The sequence below is a fragment of the Miniopterus schreibersii genome (genome assembly GCF_964146895.1).
Source record: "Miniopterus schreibersii genome assembly, chromosome: 2".
Classification (NCBI taxonomy): domain Eukaryota; kingdom Metazoa; phylum Chordata; class Mammalia; order Chiroptera; family Miniopteridae; genus Miniopterus; species Miniopterus schreibersii.
Genome location: NC_138102.1, coordinates 24,690,554 through 24,715,087, shown reverse-complemented (window position 1 = coordinate 24,715,087; position 24,534 = coordinate 24,690,554). Strand labels below are relative to the sequence as shown.

The 24,534-nt window shown below is 39.4% G+C and overlaps 1 protein-coding gene across 6 annotated transcripts in view; it reads right to left on the bottom strand.

The window, feature by feature from the left end:
* Positions 1-24,534, bottom strand: part of PSD3 (pleckstrin and Sec7 domain containing 3) — a 461,071-nt gene that overhangs the window by 187,386 nt on the left and 249,151 nt on the right. For 3 of the 6 annotated variants that reach the window (XR_013998104.1, XR_013998105.1, XM_081127023.1), the window contains 4 exons: positions 10,346-10,549; positions 10,185-10,265; positions 8,387-8,499; positions 5,353-5,415 (listed from right to left, as the gene is read on the bottom strand). Coding sequence is in view for 3 of the 6 variants with exons in the window: in XM_081127019.1 (XP_080983145.1) it covers positions 5,357-5,415; positions 8,387-8,499; positions 10,185-10,265; positions 10,346-10,549 (457 nt within the window). In the remaining 3 variants the exon portion in view is untranslated. The remainder of the gene's footprint in view (positions 1-5,352; positions 5,416-8,386; positions 8,500-10,184; positions 10,266-10,345; positions 10,550-24,534) is intronic. The other 3 variants (XM_081127019.1, XM_081127020.1, XM_081127021.1) reach the window with 1 other exon arrangement.

Sequence of the window (24,534 nt, the reverse complement as noted above, 5' to 3'; positions counted from 1 at the left end):
AAAAAAAAAAAAAAAGAAAAGAAAGTGAAGAAAGAAAGATATTTGAGATGGAGGGAGAAAGGAGAGAGGAGAGAGGGGAGAGAGAGAGAATTGAGAAAGGGAAGAGAGAGGGAGAGAAGAGGGAGAGAGCTCAGAGGAAGGGGGAGGTACACAGGGAAGGAGGGATGGAGGGGGGAGAATGGGACCAAGGTCCACCTGGAGGAGTCACAGAAGCCAAGGAAATCCAGCCGTGCGTGATGGATCCTGACATGCTTACCGAAGGATTCCTATCAGACTCCAGGGCGCTGCCAATCTGATAGTGAATCACATTCTAAAGGTCATTTCTTAGTTGAAAAATTTGAAACCATAACATTTTTCTATAAACACATTTCCACAGCTGACGGCTACGGTCTCAGGCTATCCCATAAACCCGTTTTGGCGATAGAAATAGTGATAGTGACACTGGAGCCCGCCTCCCTAGAAACGCAGAACAACTGAGCCCGGGCCTGACGCTCCGCTCCGGGGAACCCTCAGCAGCGCCGGGAAGCGCTCTGGGGGCTCCCCGGCAGGAAGGGAACACGGGGCACCAGGGGGGAGAGGGCTCCAAGGGGGGGCAGTGCCGGCTCAGTGAAAACTGCGGCCAACGCCGAAATCTGCAACAGGATAGGCCCAGACGGGAAAAGAACTGAATCCCAGGGGTGGCTTCACCGCAGAGGAGTCAGGGACCCACAGAGAAGGCAGCTCTGCAGGAGGGGAGGCAGCCTGCGAAGTGCACTTAGGGCGCTGCCAGGCACAGTGACAGTGAGTGCAGATTCAGAGCTTTCCCGAGGGCATTAACCATCTCTCAGCCTCACGGAGGTCTGTGGGACTTTAGGGGGTGGAGCTATGAAACAGCACAATATGAAAAGTAAGAGAATTAAAATTTTTCAACAACAATTCTTCCAATACTTATTTTCCACCTCTGATAATAAACCAAATATTTTACCCGTTATTTAAAATTCTAGGCTCCTAGAGAGATGATCTAAGAATTAAAAACTCACAATTATCAGTGCGGTTTACAGATGAAAAACAATGACTTCCTCTGACCTATCTGAAGCTGAACTACACATATCTTTTAACATTGTTCTGTTACAAAACTTATACTTTATTGCTTGACTTTTTTCATCCCCCATCAGTATAGTGTACTAGCCTTGGTTTCACCCCATATCCAGCCTATAACCCAACACACATTTAAAAAGCCAGTAAGATCCTGCCTCCTACATTAAACTCAGACCCTTGAGGATGCGATTCAGCACTCTCCGAGCACCCCCAAGACAAAGTATCTGCAGGATGCCCAGCCTGAGGCAGAGAGAGCCGCCACTCAGAAAAACCACACTCCCACCCCTTCACTCCCACTGCACAGGGGGGCTGGCTCCTGCCAACAGGGAAACGCAGAGAGAGACTTCAGGTAAAAGAGCTACTAAACACCCCAAGCCAAAGTGTTCAAGGGTAGATTCTGACATAAATCTTGATTAAAAATAATGTCCTGGCTATTGCCTCTGACCATGGCCTGACCTTGGGCAGCCACTGTCTCATGGATATCTTTCGACTTTAAGTTTTGAAATTGGCCAATGGATTATACACCCATCTATCCCACTCTTCATTGCAACTCAGCTCTGTATCTAAAACTTCCTGCCACCTCCGAGTCCATCCCTGGTGAGAAATTCCTGCCTACTGTCCTGCCCCTGCCACCTGGCTTCAGCCTCGGCAATAATCCCGCCAGGAAGGCTGGACTGAGGTACGAGAGAGCTAGGTGTAGTCAACAGAGAGAGCACGTCTGAAGACTTACCCAGAAAAGGAACAGGTCTGAATTTACTCTAACACGACAGATTCTTTTATTCCTATCATTTCTAATAAAATGTAGGCTAAAATAAAAATATTTTCAACTCTTTCCTTATTGATAGTTCAAACAAAATTCAATACAACTTAGTTCCATTATAGCAAGAGAAAAATAAACTCTAGAGTTTATTAGAAATTTTAATAGAAATTTACCTGTATGTGCACGAGTTTAATTTATATATGTATTTCATAGATGACAAGGCATTTTAAAAATAAGCGATTACTTAAGCAAATTAGGTATGTGGCCACAATTATAAAATATTTAAGAAAATAAACCACTTGCAGGCAAATAAAAGCAAGTCAATACTATTGTTAAGATAATGATAAATCATATTTTTCAAAAATAGTTCTTAGTTCCAATGAAATAATTATAACATCTGAATGAATTTCTGCCCCAAATATTGTATATACTTCAGATTGGTTTTTCCTAGCCTACTTAGTGAGGTTTAACGAGGTTTAACTATAACCCAATGTATAATAAAATACCCCTCCGGTGCTTTTCCACCACAGCACCTCAGGCACCTGGTACCATTTCTTCAGTTAAACCTGACTAGTAGAGGTCAGCCCAGCAACACTACCAGAGATGAGCTCTGACTTCCATGAACACGTCTCGTTCATTTCTGCCCTTCACCCAAACAGCACAGAACTCGGACTAGAGGAGACACTCTAAGTGTTTGTTGAATGAGAATAAATGAAAAAGATAAAAAGGCATTCAACATGTAATGCTGTTAGATTTATTGTATAAGTATACATTCTATCATTTTATTAGTAAGTAAGTTAGCAGGAAGAAGAAAAGGCCCATTCAAATGCATTTCCAATGCATCACTCCTTCGAGTGAATGAAACCCACATGAAAGATTCACAAAGAACAGCCCAAAGACGTTCAGCTCCCAAGTCATGCCTCCCCCACTGAAAACACGAGGCCAAGCTTGTCTCAGCACTTCCAAGAAAGGTCATGCTGTTGTATTCCATTATGACACGATGTAAGGAAGAAAAGCAAAATGATTTATTAGTTCATTCCCCAAGGGAGTTATTCTGGCCGTGGAGTAAGTCACGAGAGATGATGGCCTAGGCTACAGAGTAAGGGCAGGCGAACAGGGACAGAAGTTAGAAACAATTCGCTTTATATTCTGAATGATGCACTTTCACAGGGTCATGTTAGTAAGTCAGACTGACACCGTAACAATTAATCAGGCAATCATGATGCAAGAGAAGCTACATCCAGAATTATGGGTAAAAACTTACCACCTAGAAGGCAAATTTATTTTTAAAATGAATCCAGGGGAGGAAGAGAAACACATTTTCATATAGTTAGTTCTTATGATCACTACTATACATTCAACAGACTTCTAACAGTACGCATTGTAAATAAGCATAAAAAATTCTAATAAGCAAAACCTAAACAGGCAATCTTAAGTATATAGAACACATTTATGAAAACAAAGCTGAGACCTAATAATCACCAAACATGATTTTGAAGATAAGTTAGTGAGATTTACTTGTATTTATCATTTCCTCCCTCTTACATGTAACTCTGCCACTTCAGCCAATTGTTAATTAAGTATGACTGGCATAATTCAAGATAATACTAAAATGTTCATTTAAATAAACTGTCTCATGTTGTAGTTGCCAAAAATAAGTGTGATGTTTCATTCAGTCTCCTTCAATTCCTCAAAAGTGGTCTGAAGACAAAGCCAGAGCAATTCGAGACCTGTGGTTCTGAGCCCAGGGTGCCCATGGCTTGTTTGGACACCAAGCATCTGAGTTATCTGAATAAATAATAAACCTCACATCTTTATTTACTGCTATTTTAAATTATTATGACGAATAAGATATGTTTATTTGAAAGTATTATTAAAGCAGTCAGCTTTTAATAGAAACAAATCCCCCCAAATCTAGCAACTTCCATAGAGGTTCTATTAGATCCTCAACTTTTAGATAAGAATTGAACTGTTACTGAACTTTTTTTTCCCTTCGTTACACATGTTCTAAGTCAACAGACAACTAAATACACAATATTGATATACGGATGAGACCTCAAAATATCTGATATGAGGACGTTTCTCATTGTGGGATTGATGTTATATGTGGACAAGCCTACTCAAAATTGTCTCCTCTGGCTGAAAGTTAGGCTGAGAAATTGAGTGGGAGGGAGAGGATGGGACAGAGCTGCAATTGTTACCACAGGACGGGCAGAGGAGAAATCAGTGAGTACTGGCCTCACTGGCAACAGGAACAGAGGTCAGGACAGTCTACTGATTGGTCGCCTCTGTAACGAGTTGGACGAGTATTAGATGCTGATACTTATTTCAAGGCTCGATTGTTGGAATCCCAGTCCCTTCATTTCCCTAAGACATATTACGGCTCTATTACCCAAGAATGTCCCCTGAAAGTATCTACACTTTTAGTCTGTATAACCTCTGCACACATGTTATATATGCCTATAAGTCACTGAGCTATTCTAAATTCACCTCTTGCAAATTACAGAAGGAACTTCCTAGTGAAGTATTGAGAGATTTGTGCCGATAGTGTTAAAATTACGGTTCTATCACTTTAACTCTTTACTTTCTGATGGTAGAGCCCCCTTTCCCCCTCAGTCCATCTTACTGGCCCCACCTAGTTCCTTTCTGCCTTTCCTAAAGAGGAGCAGCATAGTTTAAACAAGGGGAGTATATGGCCTTTTGGAACAGCAGGACAAATTTGGACTGATAGTTAAGTTTTAGTTCCTTTAGTGTGATTTTTTAAATTGTAAGGTACGATCTAGACTCTTTAATTACAAAAAAACCTGCTTTTCTCTTCAAAATAAGTGAACCTGCATGAAATAATTATTGTGCTAAGTATACATTGATTTATATTTAACTAAAACATCCTCATTTTCTCTAATATGAACAGTTTAAATAAATGCTAAAATTAAAATTCCACATCTATGAAAGGTGAACATTTATATATGTAATTATAGATTTAAATCATCCTATATTATAACTAGAAGATGAGAAGGTAATTACATTATTTTGATATTTCAACTAGTAAAACATCAGGTGAGCTGAGGAGCATAGAAAAGACTGAGTTCTTAACAGCGCTGTTTTTAGTGAAAACATACTCAGTGTTTTCAGATCTAACTTATATCCTCGCTTTCCATCATAAAATATCAACCCTAATAACTAACCAAAAACCAAACCAAAACAAAAAAAATACACACACCAAAAATCAGAAAGTAAAAGCTTTGCCTCTGCCACCTAGTGGGAAAAGAAGGTACAGAACACACACATTACAGAGAAAACAACTCCAGACATGGTGACAATACGGTATTCACTTAAAATTATGCTCTATGCTGGCATGTGAAACAAGTTACTTCTTTTCCTAAAGATTTACATTTACTTACCTGCCATGAAGAGAATGAGAGAAAGGGAGGCAGAGAATAAATGTGTATGAACGTAAAAGCAAAGATAAACCCAACCAAGGTGTTTTGGATTTCTGTAAGCTCAAGACCAGACACTTACGTGGCCGTGGAGATCTGTGTTAAGCAGCATCATCGCGCAGGTGAGGCAGTGGACTCCGTCTGAGGAGAGAGCCAAGCACAGAAAGCATGAATTCCCTGTGTCCTGCTGACCCCTATTAGCGTTAAAATAGCAAACCTTAAGAACCTAGGAAAGCACAATACTGAAGCCAGGCACGATGAATCATATTTGTTTGGGGAGATGAAATTAGGGAAGAATAAATCATTAAAAAGACAGTGCACAGGGTTGGACTCTACTGGATAAAGCAAATCATTCCTGCCTCTCGGGAGGACAATTTGATAGTACACATCCTGAAGCTTTGAAACAATGTCCTTTGACAGAGCAAACCTCCTTCTAGGATTTTACACTAAGGAAATAAAAATCTACACAAAATACAAGGATATTCGAAGAAACACTGCTTACAATAGGGAACAAGAAAATATGACCCTCCAAAAACATAATTCTGCTATGTTTAAGTAATTTAAAATGTTGTCCAAGTATATATGTTGAAGTGGAAAGATTTTTCACTGTAAATTATTATATGAAAAACATACTATATGCAGTCTGATTCCATTTAAATATAAACACATCTAGAAGAATATATAGGGTAATATTAAAAGAGATTATTGCCCAGCTGGGCATGGCTCAGCCATTGAGCATCGACCTAGGATCCAGGCGATCGGGGTTCGATTCCCGGTCAGGGCACATGCCCGGGTTGCGGGCTCTGTCCCCAGTTGGGGGCATGCAGGAGGCAGCCGATCAATGACTCTCTCATCATTGATGTTTCTATCCCTCTCTCTCCATCTCCCTTCCTCTCTCTGAAATCAATAAAGATACATTTAAAATAAAATAAAATAAAAGAGATCATCATCTCTGGAAAGTGAGATTATCATTTTTATCTTTTTATTGATATCTTCTCAATTTTCTTTAACACAAATATGAACATGAAAATAAATCATTTAATACTGTTTCTTGCTTTACTCTCTGGGAGCAGAGTGAATTAAGAAAGAAGCAAAAGTTAAAGAAAGCCACAGCTTGCATGTCCCGCAGTTTACTGCTTGGGTATTAGCTCTGGCTAACACTACACAGGCAGGAATAGTTATCCTCTGCTTGCCGCTCTTTAGTGAAAACATTCAGGTTGCGTGGTCTAAAACACTGTGAATCAGACAAAAGTAAAATACTGAGATAAGCTGTGAAAATTAAAAAATTAAATATTCAGGGGAAAACAGGTAGCTAACCCATAAGGAATTCACATTTATATGGAAACATCACTCTTCTTACTTTATATAAAAAAAGAAAAAGCACTGAGTTAAGTTTCTCATTTCCAAGCCTTAGAATTAGGTTTCCTCCCCTTTCTCTCCCTGCAGTTCTCAATCCAAGTACAGTAAACCACAGCAGCTGCAGATTCAGAAAAATCTTTTTAATTATGCTAACTGTACAGAAAGGCCTGTCTAGTTAGTGAATTCATGAATTAAAGATAGTGTATTTTTCCAAAGTGTGCCTTTAACTATAGTAGGAGATTTCTGTTATTAAAGTCTTCAGGTTGCTGCTACTAAATACCGAAAAGTATATTTCTTCCAGTTTTAGTTTATCATCACAAATTCTAAATATATTTAAAACAAGTTCTTGAAAGTATCTGTTAAACTCAGCAGCCAACTCTCAAATACCCTTATCAACAGCCAAGTGAATGCACAAATCCATGTTCCTAGTTCACTCAGGAATGTCAACATCTTAGATTTGAAGAAGGTTCTGATAAAAACAACCCTCTTCTATCCCTTGCATTCTCTACTCAGTGCCGACAGTGATAGAGACAGTGAATAAATTGTCTAAATATACTCAAAGAAAGGAATAAAGAAAAGTAAGTTTCCATTTTACAAATAGGAATGTGAATTTATTTAAAAAAAATTTAAAATGTTTTTATTGATTTAAGAGACGAGGGAGGGGAGAGAGAGAGAGAAACATCGATGTGAGATAGAAACATTGACTGGTTGCCAACTGGGACCAAGCCTGCAACCTGGGCACATGTCCTGACTCAGTGACCTTTCGCTGCACGGGACAACACTCAACCAACTGAGCCACACCAGGGCCGGGGCTAGGAATGTGACTTTAATAATCAGCTAGCTGTTTATAGCCTGCAGGACAGGGAGGTTTGGAGGACAATTACTTTACTCAGTATCAAATACACTTATCTTTTAGTTAATTGGTAATACTGAAGGTAAGAGATAATTATTTGTAGTGTACCTAGTCTTAGTCATTTATTCCAGAACTTGTAACCTTATGGAAGATTCTCCAATAGCAAGTAAATGCACTTGACCTCAAACCCTAAAAACTTTGCTTTATTGTACGAATGGAAATGGAGAAAAGACCACTCTTCATCGACAACTAAAGTTGCTTTTTAAAACTAGCACAATAAACACAAAGTCACAGTCCATTCAAATCATGAACCAAAGTCAGTGCTCAGTGTTATTTTGATGACTATCAAACAAAAGCACTAGAGGCACACCATAAACTCCAGAGAGATTTGTAAATATTTCCAAAACCAAGTACATATGCACTTCATCAAGAAATTTAGAGATCAGGTGCTTAGGAAGAGAAAATAAGAGAACTGGAATTTCATTTATTACAATCCATTTTGCACATAAAATCTCAGAGTGACAAAACGTAAGCAATTTAAAAAATATTGTCATGCTATGAAACTGGAAAATAAAGAAAAATAACTGAAAAAAGAGTAAACAATATCATGTGTCAAAATATGTCATGCTTTTTAAATAATATTTGATGACATGAGAAAATGCTCACAATGTAGGAAACAACTCTAATAATTCCAATTTGACATTAAATAAATATCGTACAAATAGACTAGAAAGGAGTAAATCTGACTGTTTATAATAGTTATCTCTAGATAGAAATATTTAGACGACTTCATTTTCTTTTGTATAATTTTCCATATTTTCCACTATCAAATGTCACTTTCATAATGAGGAAAACAACGCTTATTGTAAAAAAGAAATTCAAGCATTTCTATCAGGTTACCTTGTGAAGCAATGGTATCCGGGTTACAATAAAAATATCTATTGGAGAAGTGTATTAAAACTCTCTCTCGTTCTTGAGTTTCTCCCACAAGAGAAAATGCTTTAAAAAAATACCTAGAAAAGAATTGGGGGGGGAGTAAATTTTAGAAAATGTTACCACATTCTTTATGTTTGACAGTTAAAATTAATTCATATAAGCATAAGAAATTAATTACGTAAATTAAGATATTCTGCAGTTTTTTCAAAAAATCACTAGATGGCCATTCAGTATAAATTTACAATGTAAAAGATGACAGGGCAATACATCAAGAAAAGCCTTGGAAAGGAAGGTAACTTCCCCATATGACATAAGTGTCAAGTGGCCATTTAAAAAGATCAGTTGGAAAAAAAACAACACTTAAGCCTAAATGCAAAACTATGTAGGCTATGTTTTAAAACTCTACGTGGATCACAGTTTTTTTTCGTCATTTTGTTACATGACTGTAATTGCCACTGACCTACTGTTAAAATTACAATTATACTGTTCTGTATGCAGTAAATTTCTATTAATTTTACTTTGCCTATTATCATTACCACATTATTAAATTGTTACATGTGGAGGAAACTGAAAGATAAAACTCTTATTCTATAAATTAGGAGTAAATTAATTTGTATATAAAACTTCTTTGAATAAAAAATATTCCTAGAAAACCACACCCCCCTTAAATCAGAGTCAGTGACAGTACTGTCTATTACAGATGAATCCAGATGTCTCTCACTTGACAAAGTAGATGCATTCCCCGAAACATAACATGGGAAGGAAAAAAATCACTTAAAATGCTCTAAGAAATCCTATTATTGAAATAAACACATGATAACCCTTATTTCTATGATGAAAATGTTGCTGTTTTCTTTATTTATAGTTTGTTTACCTAAATTATACTGATCGAACTTTAATTTTTTTCCTTTATTTTAATAAACCACACAAGAAAGCAAAGCAAAAGCAAAGCAAAAATATAGGTCTCTCCTCCACCCTTACCTGTTTTCATTGCAAAACCCGTGAGTATCCTTGACTCATGCAAAGAGCCACAGAATGAGTGACTGTGGGCATTATAAATCCAGACCTCCTCACTTCACCTCCCAGGCCCCAGTTTCCTGCTTTGTAAAACTAGAAGGTCACACAGATGATCTTGGAATTCCTCCCGGCTCTGACAGGTTAAACTTCCTAAGATTAGATGCTCACTGGGTGTCACCTTCCCCTGCTCTTAGAAATTTACAGTACAATGTGTGGTGAAAAGTGAGGATCGGATTGTTTAAGACACCTTCATTTGAACAGATCAGCAAAAAGTGTTACTACCTCATACATTTTTACAGATACTTTCTGCTGATGATTATATTGTTATTGATTTTTATTCCATTCATGAGTTAATTTCAAAGTTTTGTCTTAAAAGGCTAATTGATATTGTAAACAAATGCTTACGGAAAATACTTAAAATTCTACAGTCTGTAAATTTCCTTTTTAAAAACTGATCATCCAAAACCCAAACTCCCCCAGGTTCCACTTCTCCTCAAGACTTACACTGCCACCATTCTTTACCCATGCCACCCGGTAGATGCAGAAGATGAGTTCGTGTGATTTCACAAAAACAAGGTATTTTTCTCACTTTCTACTACCTTTATCATCTATAGTGCAATCTGAGCTAAATTCACAAAGCAACTGTGGGTTTAAAAAAATAAAAATCAGATTTTAGCTTCAGCACATTACTTTATCTTTTTTGGAGAACTTCTATGAAGGAACAAGAACAGAAGTTTAATCATACCTGAGAGACTGATCCAGCGTCATTCCTGTAAAATCGAAAAACTTCAGATATTCTTCTGCAACTAGTTTGCTAAATTCATTGCTATAAGAAAACAGAACAGAATTGGTTATTAATATAAGAGCTAATTCACCCCCCCCCCCCCCACGCTGGGCCAGACGTACTTCTTGCCTAGGTGCTTCGCCACGTCCGACCTTTTGAACCTGTCCAGCTGGTAGAGGCGCTTGGCCAGCCTTCTGGCCGCGTCTGCGTTGCCGCCGGTGCCGTTGCTGAGGCTCTCCGGGGGCTCCTTCTCCAGGATTTCAGTGTTCCCCATTTCAGCGTGAGCCTCCAGCAGGGCCGTTTTCACCGTGGCATGGCTGTGAGACCTGAAAAAGAGGAAAAATAGAAACGATTTTTCTTGTGTGGCAAAAAGGAAAATAGCTGATGAAATTCTCGTGATATTGTAGAACCAACTAAACAAAAAAACTATTTTAAAGGATATTGTTTTATGCTTAATTAATCATAAAAATATCTTCAGTTACTATATTTCAATGTACTAAAAAAGTAGTTGCTTAAACCCTGGATGAGCAGTTTTCAAACCTTTGGGTCTCAGGACCTTTACATTTTTAAAAGAATGGATGACTCCAAAGACATTTGTTTATGTGGGTTATATCTATTGATAGTCACTATATTAGTAATTAAAATAAAAACTTTTCTAATATTAATTTTAAAATAATCCATTTCATGCATATTAATAATACATTTTTATTAAAGATAACTATATTTTCCAAAACAACATAAAGTTTAGTGAGACAGACAACCATGATTTATATTTTTTACAAATTTCTTTAATGGCTGGCTTGCTAGAAGACAGCTGGATTCTCATAGGCCCTTCAACATTCAATCTGTAATAATATATTGTTTTGGTTGAAATAGATTAAGAAAATCCAGCGTCACACAGATATTTAGTTAATTTTAATATCCTTTTCAGAAAACTGTAGATATTCTTTTCTGATATGACACCAAAATAAGGCAAGTGGTAATTTCTTAAAGGTTAGTTGCAATATAGAATCTAAAATTGTATCAATGAACTTTTTGTAGTCATATATTAAAATCTCTCTTACATTCTGAATGGATCTTTTACCGGGGCATGATTCTGCAGCATGCAATCGTCCTGTGCAAAGTATTTGTTGACACATTTCCTCATGCAATATTAAAATAAATCACATTCATTGATGCCACCACTAATATCTTCAGGAAAGTCTAAGTATTGGGAAGTTGTCAAACTTTTGGTATAGATATAAGTTTTCCAAACTTCTAATTTTTGATTGAAAGTTCACATTTTATTACTGGCAACAAAAATTGTTGGTTGTTTTCCTGAAAGTAATAGGCTCACTCTATTAATTTTCAAGAAAATGTCTGAGAGTAACCATAGTTTTCCAGTCATACTTTGAAGGAAAAATGGCATTCCATGAAAAAAGGGAGTAGTTTACAGCTCACAGCTCTAATTACATCCAAGTGCTTTTCCTGGAGACAACCATCAGGAGCAGAAGTGCTTGATGCATATTTTCCATTTCATCCCATGAGAAATGAAAAAGTGATTGCAGTCAAGGGTTGAAATTAATTTGTGCTGCTTTATGAAGGACACTTTTAGGTGAAACTGGCCTTTGTTTTTATTTCAAGTGCATGGCAGTAAAGTGCAATACAGTAACAACTGGAAGGATTAGTGCCACTCCCTTGATTTGTGCTAAACCACCCCCACCCCACCCCCTTGCTTTTGTATCATCAGTGTAAATATCAACACAGTGAAACAGGGAAATAATGCTGTACGGTTATTATAAAATAACTGTGACCTCACAAACCTACTGGAAGGGTCTCGAAGAGAGTTCTAGAAAGGCTGGCTATTGAACGCTGTATCACGCATTTTAACACTAAACCAATGAAAACACAGTAATCTCCAAATTTTCATTTTAACTTGGTAACAGAACAAAGCTGTGTTCATGATAAACTACTGTGTGTAAGTAGCCTTCCGACACACTTACCACACACTCTAAACTAGATGGTCAGAATTTCTGTAACGGACCATACAGTAAATACTTCTGACTCGCAGGCCACATAAGGCCCCTATCACAAATGCTTCTTTGTTTCTGTTGTTTTTTACAACCTTTAAAAACGTAAAAGCCGTTTCAGGCAAGGCTGAACAGGGTCTATAGGCTAGTTTGTATGTCCTTGCTCCAGCTCATACTTCTCTAATTTGGCCTGAATTTTTAGTACAGTAACAACTTATTATCTAAACTGGACACTCTGAAGAGGGAACAGGGATGATAAAATCATTAAATGTGTAATTATAATTGTTACAAGTAAAAAAAAAAAAGCATAACCACTAGAAAAAATTAGTTGTAAACTAATATAATAACAAAAACCACTTTAGCAAAAATGACTTTTAAAAACTGCTCAATCTCTATTTTATACCTTATTCTATCTAAATTATAATTTCCCATTTCCCATTAATCCTCCAGTTACGTGTTAGCCTGGCAGCTTCACTATCACGCAAATGTAGCTGGGCTACTGCACAAGCAGCTGGTACACCAGGCAACCCCCAGGGGCGCAGGGTCCCCACCACTGCCAGGCTCGAGGGAGTTAACTGCCCCTACAACCCCTCCCCAAGCTCACTTTATCAGCAAGTACTCTGCTTGCTGTCCCTGAAGGGGGCATCAGGAAGGAAAAAAGGAAGGTTATCCCACATTGTCTCTGAGGCTGAATCAACTAGTGAAAATTCTGTTCTATGCACATGTCAACTCACACCCTCCAGAAGAGATTGCGGAAAAGCTGGAAATACAAGGTGGAGGCTTATCAAACCCACGCTGATTTATTTGACTGCAACTATTAATGGTATTACAGTACTTCATTTTCTTAAAGTCCAAGTCAAATGCTAAAGCATAGACAATAAATACCAAGACAACAGACACAAACTGGAACTGAGGCAGAGAAACCAGGAGTTTGGTAACCTTCTTAAATAACTTTCCAGCAGAAATACCCACCAATTAGGCCCAGCCAGCGTGGCTCAGCAGTTAAGCATCAATCTATGATCCAGGCGATCGTGGTTTGATTCTGGTCAGGGGACATGCCTGGGCTGGGGGCTCAACCCCCATTGGGGGGTGGTGCAGGAGGCAGCTGATCAATGACTCTCTCTCATCATTGATGTTTCTCTCTCTCCCTCTCCATTCCTCTCTTCGAAATCAATAAAGACGTATTTAAAAAAAAAATACCCACCATTTACAATAAATTGCTTCCCCATGGTGAAACCTTAATGCAAATGCATTTAAATATTTTTTCATCCTGAACTTCCTTTAGAGAGTTCACATCACCAGGCAGTTTTGTGAAATTTATCTTGTTGGAAAACTGAATACTTAATTATTATATATGGCAAACCTATAACAAGTAAACTCAGAAGAAATTTCTGTTAAAGACAACTCAACTTTGTGTTTTCTCACATAAATGGTAGAAACGTAAAATATTTATTCCAAGAAATATTTTAGTTAAAATAAGTAATTTTTATAGATTGAAAAAAAAAAAATCCCTGGAGTTGTGTTCTCATGCATTCTCTTACTCTATATTAGCTATCATGTTAGAAGAAAAAAAAAAATGTCAAAGAAAGGATTTTCTTCTCAGTTAAATTGGTAGTTATTGCTCAGGGCAAATTCATGGTATATACTTAATCACTCCAGGCAAATATGTAATTATACCATATACATCATACTGCAAAGATTTTGTTCAAACACAAGATACTTATATCCTAATGAGCACATTTTTAAAAAATGTAATGGCCAAAATCACTTCCATTGCTCATGTCTCTCATTCCTCACATTTGCCCCCTCTTCCTACTAGCTTGCCCAGTCCAGTCGATTTCTCATTTTCCTCACATTTACCAGGAGGTAATATTAAAATCTGTAGGCATCAGACTTCTCAGGATTTTAGTAAAAAAGAAAATTAGGAATAAAGTGAGGTTAAATACCTCCATTCCTAGATGGCTTCATTCTGACCCATTTCACAATTTATGGGACCACTTGAATAAGAACAGAGATTGCTCTTTTTAAATCAGAAAGTTTACAAAATGATGGCAATACAAACTCACCAGCAATGACACAGGCACCAAGACAAGCTCATCATGGGGCCTGGGGAGCACCTGGGCCATACTTTCTCTCCTAAGCCTCTTCCCAGGGTCCATTCGCCCACAGCTCCAGCGCCTGCTGGTCTTCTAGGGATTCCAAAGAACTGGCTCCCTGTGAGGTCACATTACTATGACCTCACGTTCTCAGCAGTGTTTATTGTTGGGGTTTTTGTAATGCTTTTAGAGCCTCAATAGAAACAGGAGCCAGAACACAGGGGCCACTGTATATGAAGAGCATAAATAACAATGGCAGCCCAGCCTGGGTCACATCTGATCAAGCAGAGTGGACGATCCCTCTCGGTGCGGATGACACCCCATTTGTCTCCTGGAACACACAAGACACTGTCCATCTAGTCTGTTGAATATTAGATGCTGTCAATGGTTTGAATTTCCCCTTTTCTACAGTTCCATTTATCTTCTTAACAATCTCACAAGGTGAAATCCCTACTAGTGACTTAAATGTGGAAAACACTTCCCAAAAGATTCTCCCTGTATTCTGCCAAACGCTTCATTGGAGCGGTTCCTCACACCTCCAAGCAAACGTGGTAACTCTTTCATCAAAAAACACCACAGAATCAGATCATTGACTCTGACCACCAGGCTTTTTCATGACCTTTTTTTTTTATACTAGGATTACCATATTTTCCAAATAAAAATATAATAGGACACCCAGTTAAATCAGAATTTCAGATCTAAAAAAAATAGTTTTAGTATATTTGAAATATCACAGGGCATACTTAACAGTAAAAATTTATTCCTTATTTATCTAGAAATTCAAATTTACCTGGGCTTCCTATATTTTTTCTGGTAACACTACCTCCGAAATGTTAGTTCTCAGCTTTATTTGAAGAATTCCTGTGACACTGTTCCCTGGCTGTGACCTGGTGGTGTGTTTCACAATCGTGCTACCTTCCGGGTTTGTTTTGACTTGCTTCTGTGATTCAATTTTTATTCCTACTATTTTTCTATAGTTTTATCAAGACCTTCTCTCAGTTGCCTAGGGCCCGCCAATTCTTCTCTAAATACAACAGGAAAACCCTCTTTTCTCTGAATGCTCCCCCTTTGCCCAGCCTGCACCCTGTCACCACAGATGTGATAACATGCCTCCTTGACAAAAATCCTATACAAGGTAAAAATGCATATTCTGTGGCATGTTATATAAGGCCCTTCACAAGCTGACCCCAAATGCTCTCTGAGATTTATCATCTATCACTGTGCTCATGCGTGGGCCGCACAGAAATATTACCAGTGCTGTCACATCCCTTTCACACATGTTGTTCCCTTTTGCCAGTCTTGTTACCCCTACCCCCAAATTCTGGGGTATCCAAAGTTCTGCAAACTTACTGATCCTATAAGAGACCAGGTGAAATAACTACTTTTCTAAGAATCATACTCCAACTCCCCTCCCCTGCTGCATTTTCAGAGCCCAAGATATATACTTTTATTAAAGCTCTGCCTTTTAAAAATCCTGTCCCTCATCTACCACTACCTTGAACTTCATTTTGTATCCACATCACAAAAGTAGACTGAAGTTATTAAATATCTTCAAAAGAACGCAAGAACTGAGCAATGAGCTGTCTCCATGTCCTCTCCTGCCTTCTGTGCTCTGCTACCAATGACACGCGGCGCGGACTTTCCAATTCATTATCGCTACTCCTGGGAAAGTTCTACAGAGACCATCAGTAGAGGGTACTAGACGTAATGTCTTATTTCATCTTTACTTTGAATTTATATTTTGGGGAAAAAATCTTTACATTTTTATTTAATTGTAGTACTAAAACTAGAATAAATGAACTAGGCTAAAGTGTCAAAGCTTTCCCCCTGCATTTATAAAATACACCCTGGGAGTTGTGCATAGAAAACAACAACGAACGGCCCCCTGGTTCAGTTTTATATACAGGGTGGGGCAAAAGGTTTACAGTTGGGAGTATGCAAAACACAGTTTTTGTATTAGTTATTATTGTATTTTTCCCGTATGAACAACTATAAACTTCCCGTTGCCCGCCCTGTATAAGCTGGGCAAAGGCAATTCAGAGGAACTCCCAAGAGTGGGAAGAAATAGCTCAGCTGGAAGTGGAATACAAGGACCAGAGGGAGCAAGATGACCCGTTGTCATTCTTCAGGCTGAAGACACAGATACAGAGCCTGGAGCCGACAGGCTCAGGAGAGGCAGGGCCAATGCCCAGCTTTCGCGGCTGGAATGAAAGTCAAGAAGAGGTCTGAGTACATCATGAGTGAGATACACTTAAAACCCCGAAGCATAAATTGTCACTAATAAGGAAATCTTGTTGGCCGTCTTTATCTATGGCGTTCATTCCTCAGGCATTGCAGAGCTAGTACATAATCCAATCTTGAAGGAAATGTCAAAGAGAAATGATTCAGAACCACCACAGCACCTCCAGGGGTACCATTCACCTGCCAGCATCTACAATAAGTTACTCTGTGTTGGCCACTGGACAGGTGCTTCCTGGGGACTGTCTCATCTGATCCTCAATCTTATGAAGTAGGTAGTGGTATACCCATTTCACAGATGGAAGCTGAGACACGCAGCTGGACATGAACAGAGGGCCTCCAGTGCCCACGTCCTTTATACCCTCTACCACTATTCATTTGGCTACTGCTAGTCATTTTCTGGTATGTTTCTGCTGGTTTGACAAATATTAACAATTTCCCTACCATGTGCCAGGCAAGGCTTTAGGTGTTTGGAATACTCCAGTAAACAAAATAAAACAACAAAAGAAAACCCTTCTATCCCAGGGAGCTAAAAATAAACCACAAACATAATCACCGAGTATATAATATTCTAGAAGGTGGTAATTGCTATGAAAAAAACAGAGCAAAGAATGAAGAGGTCAGAACTCCCAGTTTTGGGGTGGGCATACATATATTTTTATATAAAGTGGTCATGGAAGGTCTGAAGAAACTGAAGGGCAGAGTTGCCATCAACTCAGATGGGGAAGGTCAAAGTTGGCACAGGTTTTAAAGGAAATAAGTTCCATTTAGACATGTGAACTTTGAGATGACTATTAGCTATCCAAGTAGACAGCTGATATGAGGATATGTGAACCTTCCGGAAAAGACATGTGATGTGCCAGGGCGCCGCTCCAGGGAATTCCCACTGTGTTGGCCTGAAGTGGCCCCAGCACTTTTCTTTTTAAGGTCCAAGATGATTCTGATGTGATGCCAGGACTCTGAGCCACCACTGCAACCCATGAGCAACCCCTATAGGTCTATGCTGGGGAAAACGTAAGGAATCGGACTTGGATTTGGGTAAGATCATGGAGAACGGCAGGGAAACAAAAAATTGAAGGCAGAGGAGTCAGCTAGGAAAGCTCTCGAAACAGTATGGTCAAGAGACTAGAACCTGAATTGAAAGATAGTTGGTGCAAATAAAAAGGAAAAGTCTGCTCTGAAAGACACGTAGAAAGTAAAATGAAAGAACATAATGGGTGGTTTGGGATTTGTGGGGAGTGGTGCTCACAGAGACGGCAGAAGGCTAATCTGACTTAGAAGCTGGGCAGACTGTGATGCCCCAAACAAGAAAATGAACGAAAGGAAGGCGAGGGTATATAACTGTGAGTACATATGGAGAGCAACTGGAGACAGAGGAGAAAAGCCTGTAAGTTTGGTTTGAAGACATGATAAGTATAAGGTGTCCACAGGATACCCAGGCAAGCTGTCTGGTTGCCACGACAACCATCCCCTACCTATGGGAACTCAGTACAGGAATAGCAGTCACCCCACATTGGGGGACAGGATCACCTGAGAGAGGCTACAGTGTGCAAAATGACCAAGGAACCCAGAAATGCGCCAACACAGGACTACGTCTGGCAGATTCATCTGAACACGATTCCATCACAGCATTTATTAATGGGATTCTACCTGCAAGTGCTCAGCTTCCCAACGAGTAACAATTATTAATTTAGAAGATGCTAAAAGCAAGCTCCACCCAGGTAAACTGCCAAGGTTCAAACACTGGTTCTATTGGTCACCAACTGTGGGACTCTGGGTAAGTTAATTATTCTCTGTGAGCCTCAGTTTTTTCACCTATAAAATGGAGATGACAGACCAACTCCCCCATGCTGTTGTGAAGATAAGTGAGAAGAGCCATGTAGATCCATGTAGATAAGTGAGAAGATCCACTGTCAGCTCCCATCATCAGATCCATTTTCATCACTACTCCTACCCCCTTCACCATGAAGATTTAAATTGAGTGGTTATTTACATGATCACATGGGGTAGCTACATCTGACAGGATTTTGTTAAACGCAAACTGCTATTTGTATTGTATACGAATGCTAGTTAGCTCCCAGGAGAAATTAATACTGGCTTAAATTGCCCCAAATAAACCCATTTTTGACTCTTATTTAGAATGCATTTCCTCTACATGGGACTTCATCTTTCTTATAAATGATTTCAGGGCCTTTGGAAAAGAACCATAAACAAAACCTAATGGTCAAAACTCCTAACAGCTAGTTCTCTGTTTAGCACAGAGGCCAAAATTCAGTCTTAGCCGATGGAGAATTTTCCTGAGTATCTCCCAGCGGTCCTGCCCCCTCAGCCTGCCTTTCAACCTCAGGCACTGTGCTCTGTCCTGCACTCGCTATTCCAGGAGAGGGCACCCCCGTGCCGGCCGTGGTGCAGACACTGACCAAACTCGCCCAGTGAGGCTGCATTTGCCTTAGGAGCACTGATTTCCAGTAAGAGGGCTCTTCACGCTTCTAGAGGTTCCTACTCCTCTGGGGGCAGGAGCCAGCCTATGCAGGTTTTCCCTTTCTGGGTTTGTTTTGTTTTTCTACACTAAGCTGCAGCTCTCAAACGAGAATGCAGGATCTGCAATATTACCAAGTCAATCTCAGTACGACCACATCATAAAAATGTGAGATGAACCCTTTGCAAAGCAACTATTACTAGATGTCCAGCTTGGGAAATAAAGAGAAAAAATGATGGAAAAGCATGTGCCTGTTCATGATTTGCACAGAAGCCTCTTTGTGCAGGCTGGGAACAGTGAATCCCAATTCAGTGGACAAGAAAGGAAGCGTGAATCATCTGCATGGACTAACTTGTTTTCCTGAAAATGCTCTTAAAATGTCAGTGGATATTCTGAGTTTACGTCTTCCTTGAGAAACAGCTTCTGGTCATGTTACTTCACTGCCTTGATATGGTGTTAAAAATCTCTCATGGCACCATATCACTCTCCACCCTGGCAAAAGGAAGTAGAGCAAGGGGCAACCGCATGCTATTTCCTTGTAAATTAATGAGTAGACAGTCTGAAGTTGACCATGTCCTTTAATGACGTGATTAAGAGACACTGCACACACTGCTGGAGACAGAGCGGTCTGGATTTAGACAGCACACCCGTATCTCTACACAGAAAAACACTTGCTTATCTGGGCCAAGGTATCACACCCCTTCCTGCTTCTCCAAATTCAAATGATCTAATTTTTAAAAAATTCATTTAAAGGGAAGTATTAACAGTCTCAATAAATAAGTACGTCATAAGCTTACACTTAAGCAGAATGTTTACTATAACACAGAGTGAGATCAAGTCTATCCTTCCAAAGAAAATTCATAAAAAGAAATGTCAAATGTTTAAAAGTCGGAACTGCCTGGACTGGCTCCTCTTTTGCTTTTTCTCTCTATGAAATCCTTACCAACTAAAAAGAAGAAGACAAACAGCACCAATGACAGCCATATACACTTCCTATACAATAAGAAACCTAGTGACAACGGCTGTTGTGTGCTGCTTAACATGTTATTCCTTAGCGCGTCCCTCCACACAGGCCCATTCGATGGCACAATCATTAAAGAAAAGTCAACTCAAAAGCAATAAATTCCCAAACAGCCATCTGAAAACCCAACATATGCTTCATTATTAGTTAAATTATAATTATCTAGATTTTTCCTGGTTTCTCTTTTTTCGTAATTATCTGACACTTGAAAATAATTGGTTTTCTATCACTGATTGGCTATATATTAAGGAAAAGTTCTGACTGAAAAATAGTGGTTTTAAAGTGCCCTATTTTCCCCTTCCTACCCTGAGGGGGAAAAATGACCAATTTCAATTTCAAAAATATGAAGTACTGATGAAGCACTCTCTATTGGACCTTAAACCATCTTCTAATTATTCATATTAATGGAGGTTCCACACATTTTAGATGCAATGAATAATTTTATGCAGAAGTTTCTCTTCTGTCCATATTTTCGCTGGGTTGAATTAGTATTCGCATATATTCACTGGCCACCAGAAGCTGGGCAGCAAAGAAAGTACGAACAAGGCAGGCAAAAGAAGTTGGTCCAGGATTGGCCAGGGAGGAAATGTATGAACCTGGACCAGCCTAACAAGCAATAGATACTCTACAAATTAGATGATCCTCACGCGGTTAATGACTGCAATTTTAATACTGTACACAGTTTGTTAAATAGTGTCCCATCAAGAGCTGTCCGTGAATCCCTATTTCCTGCTGAGCACACAGCACAAGTTACCAGCCAGGGGTAGAACAGCCTTCGTCTACCTTGCAGGCAGTGGCCAAGGAGTCCGAAGATGTATCCTAATTCAAGTTGAGTGGTTTTTAAAAAATATATATATATATGTTTTTATTGATTGGAGAGAGAGAGTAAGGGAGAGAGAGAAACATCGATGTGAGAGAAACATCAATTGACTGCCTCCTACACGCCCCTCCTGGGGGCATATGCCCTGACTGGGGATCGCACCGGTAACCTCCTGGTACCCGGATGACACTCAGCCAACTGATCCACACTGGCAAGGGCTGAGTGGTGTGTTTTTTTAAGTCAGTCCCTGCTAGAGGTCTCAACGTTGAACCTATTTCTCTTTAATGTAATTTACATCATTAGGGATAAGTAAAAATTAGCTTATTATACACAAGTATCCTATCCCTAAATGAAACATTACAACCATTCAACAGTATACTTGTAAATACAAATGTCACTTAATCAAATACCCGCCCACGCACATCAAGGTACTAAATATTATTATCTGGCCAGACGACATTAGACTGGTTCTGCTCTCCCGTGGTCTCTCTTCCTTTTCTAAGTCTTCCACCTTCTGAAGACAAGAGGCTTTAGGAATACTTTGTGGTTACTGTCCAATTTTTACCATCTCTATTAGTGCTTTCTGCCCCCTCTCCAAATTCTTACTAATACCTGCTTTTCGCTGGCTGGAACCCCGGCCCTGCTTCACGGCTTTGGTGCGCTTGGAGCTGCCCGTCAGCCAGCAGGGCCCCCCTGCGGCCCCACCGTGCGAACACCTCCTGCGGGCCGCGCGCTCCCTGCAGCTCCCACAGCTCCTACAGCGGCTGTCAGCACATCCTCTCCATCCTCAGTCTCCCCGAGGTGCTACTTACTGCAATTACACTCAAAGCGGCTGTCATCTGATACAGGGAGGGTTTCTCAGATTCGCTTAACAAATTTTGTGTGCAATTTTAAAGAGAAAGAATTAGCTCCCTGACGAGAGTGCAGGAAGAGCAGTAGGACGAAGTCAGGAAGATCAGCCTCTAAGGAAATAAAATCCTACCTCTGTCACTTCCTGCTTTCATCTCTTTACAGGTATCCAGCTCATCTGGGGACAGATCAAAGGGGCCGTCCTAATCTGGGGCTATGGGAACAACCAGGGACTCTTCTACTCTTTATTGCCTATAATGAATGAGCTAGCAGGAACATCCACACACATTTTCGTCTTGACAAATCTTATAAATGCATCTAGAATGATTACTGTGTTCTGCACACTATTCTAAGCACTTTATAGTAATCTACTAATCCCTTTAACAACCTTGGGATATTTTGCAAAGGAGGAAACACACCTGGAGACATTAAGTAACTAAACATGGTGACACTGCCAGTAAATGAAGCTGGGATTGGAGCTCAAGCCAGCAGTTTTACCTGCAGAGTTCAAGCTCTTAACGGATATGCGGTGTGGCCTTCCTTCTGTGCTATATTACTATAGGTTACACTTCAGGTATAACTTTGGTGTGACTGAACACACAGGTTTAGTATAGTTACATAATTAAGTATATGCAAATGAATTTGCATAAATTCTTTCTGCAATTACTTACTAAAGCACCTACTATGCACTGGACATACTTCTAGGTGCTGGGAGTAGAGCAATGACCATAAAACCCTGTCCTTTTGCAATTTTGCTTTCTAATAAGAGGAGACAGACAATACACCAAACGAAGGTTCCCCCTCCTTCTGTTCCCCCCTTTACCCTTCCACAAACACTTGCTGAATATTTGTTATGAGTCACACACTGTTCCAGGTAAATATTAGGTGTTCAATAAAGCATCGAACAGGAAAAGGCCTTGCTTTCACAGAGCTAACATTCAAACAGTGACAGTGGTAAGTGCCTCAGAGATAATACAGCCCGATGAAGGAACAGGAAGGCTGGGATTGCTATTTTATTCATTGCACCAAATACATTAACTCCATATATATCTCATCTTCTAAAATAAAAAATACATGTCAGATGACTAAGGTCAGATATTAAATAAGTTTAGAGAACAAGAATATTTGCTTGTCCACCCACCTCCAAGATCCTGGCACCACTTAACTCCTATCCTAGCTTATATTGCACCCCAAAATGATGAATTAACCCAGTCAATCAGCTCTATGAAGTTTGTATTTAAGCGTTACTCTTTAATTTTATTTCTGAAGTGTATGGTAAATAATATCCCTTGGGTTTTATAAAGCAGTAAGAAAAGTAGGTGGGGAAGGAGAGAGGGCAATGAAAGGAAAAGAAGTACCTAAGCCAATAACCAGAAAACACCCAGGAAGCTAAAAAAAGAAAACCTACCAATCTGGGACTTCCACTCGGAGGACACACTCCTTCCTTCGGGGTCTGCAGAAAACTGATTTCACTTTGCCACCATTCTTAAAATTCATTTTCGAATTTCTCCTTCAACTATAATCAAATCACCAGTCTTACTTTCACAATGTGAATTCCTCTCCTTGGAACCAGAGCTAATAAAATAAAACCTAAACATATTTTAAGTCAATCTCACCTGTCCTATCAAAACATCTTCACCCCAACCACTTAAAATAAAAAGAAGAAAGTACAAGTCAAGTAGCAATAATAGCCGAGGTGTGACTTCTCCCCTCCCTTTCTCCACCAGAGGTGTTAAAGTCCTGTCCTCCTGGAGCTCAGGCTGGCTTTGTGGTCAGCCAGCCTGACCACGAGATTCTGAATTCCACAATTTGCTGCAATGCCACCAGATGCAAGTTACCCAAGAGGTGACGTTTCTGCACCTTGTCACAGCACTGTCACATGCGAGTCACAGCAACCAAAATACTTATAGAAGTAACTCCCATTGATTCCATTTAAAACTTGCCAAAGTTTGGGGAAAACTCATTGTTACAAATGAGGACACCACTACCTGCTCGCTCCCCGTACAGTTCCAGGTGATGCATACTAAATACACACAGAGACACACACCCATGCTCACAAATGTTTCCTAATACTCTGGGAATAAGGCCTGGAAAGCACTCTAAACTTAATGGAAGAAAAAAGTGAGGCTCAGAGAGACTGACTTTCCCAAAGACACACAGCTCTTTAGATGCAAAGTTGGAATTGAATCACATCTGTCTTCAGTCCTAGAGGACTCTCCACTGTAAACAACCCGCTGCACTAGTAGAGACCACAAATAAAATAGGAAGGCAAAAACTGCTAAGAAAAAATAAAGTATGGGTTAGTATACTCAAACAGACCTAGGCTCACACAGGTCTCTTTCCCACCAAGTTATGTCACACCTCTCTCATTCTCAGTTTCTTCGTCTGAAAATGATAATCATAATAACCTGCCTTAAAGGGTTACTGTGAAGACCAGATAAACTAATTGTAGAAAGCAGCCAAAATCACCAAAGTAATGGACTCGTCTTATAGCTGCTGATTTTTCCATTGAAGGCTTTGTGGTATTACCTACTTAGCAATGAGAAATGTCAACCACTTATCAATGTTCAAGAGTCAAGTCTTTACAAGTTACAGCAACAACCAAGTTACCACACTGAATTTCGAGAACAGAAAAGATCCGTCTCATTCACGATAAAGGTTTAATCCTCTTGACAAAGGTATTTTTCTTTATAATGAAAAGGCAAGGTACCTAACAGTGAAAATGTTTCAAATTGGCACATACCCCATACTACAAAAAAACTGAAAATTCATTAAAAAATACAGATGCAAAAAAGGTTT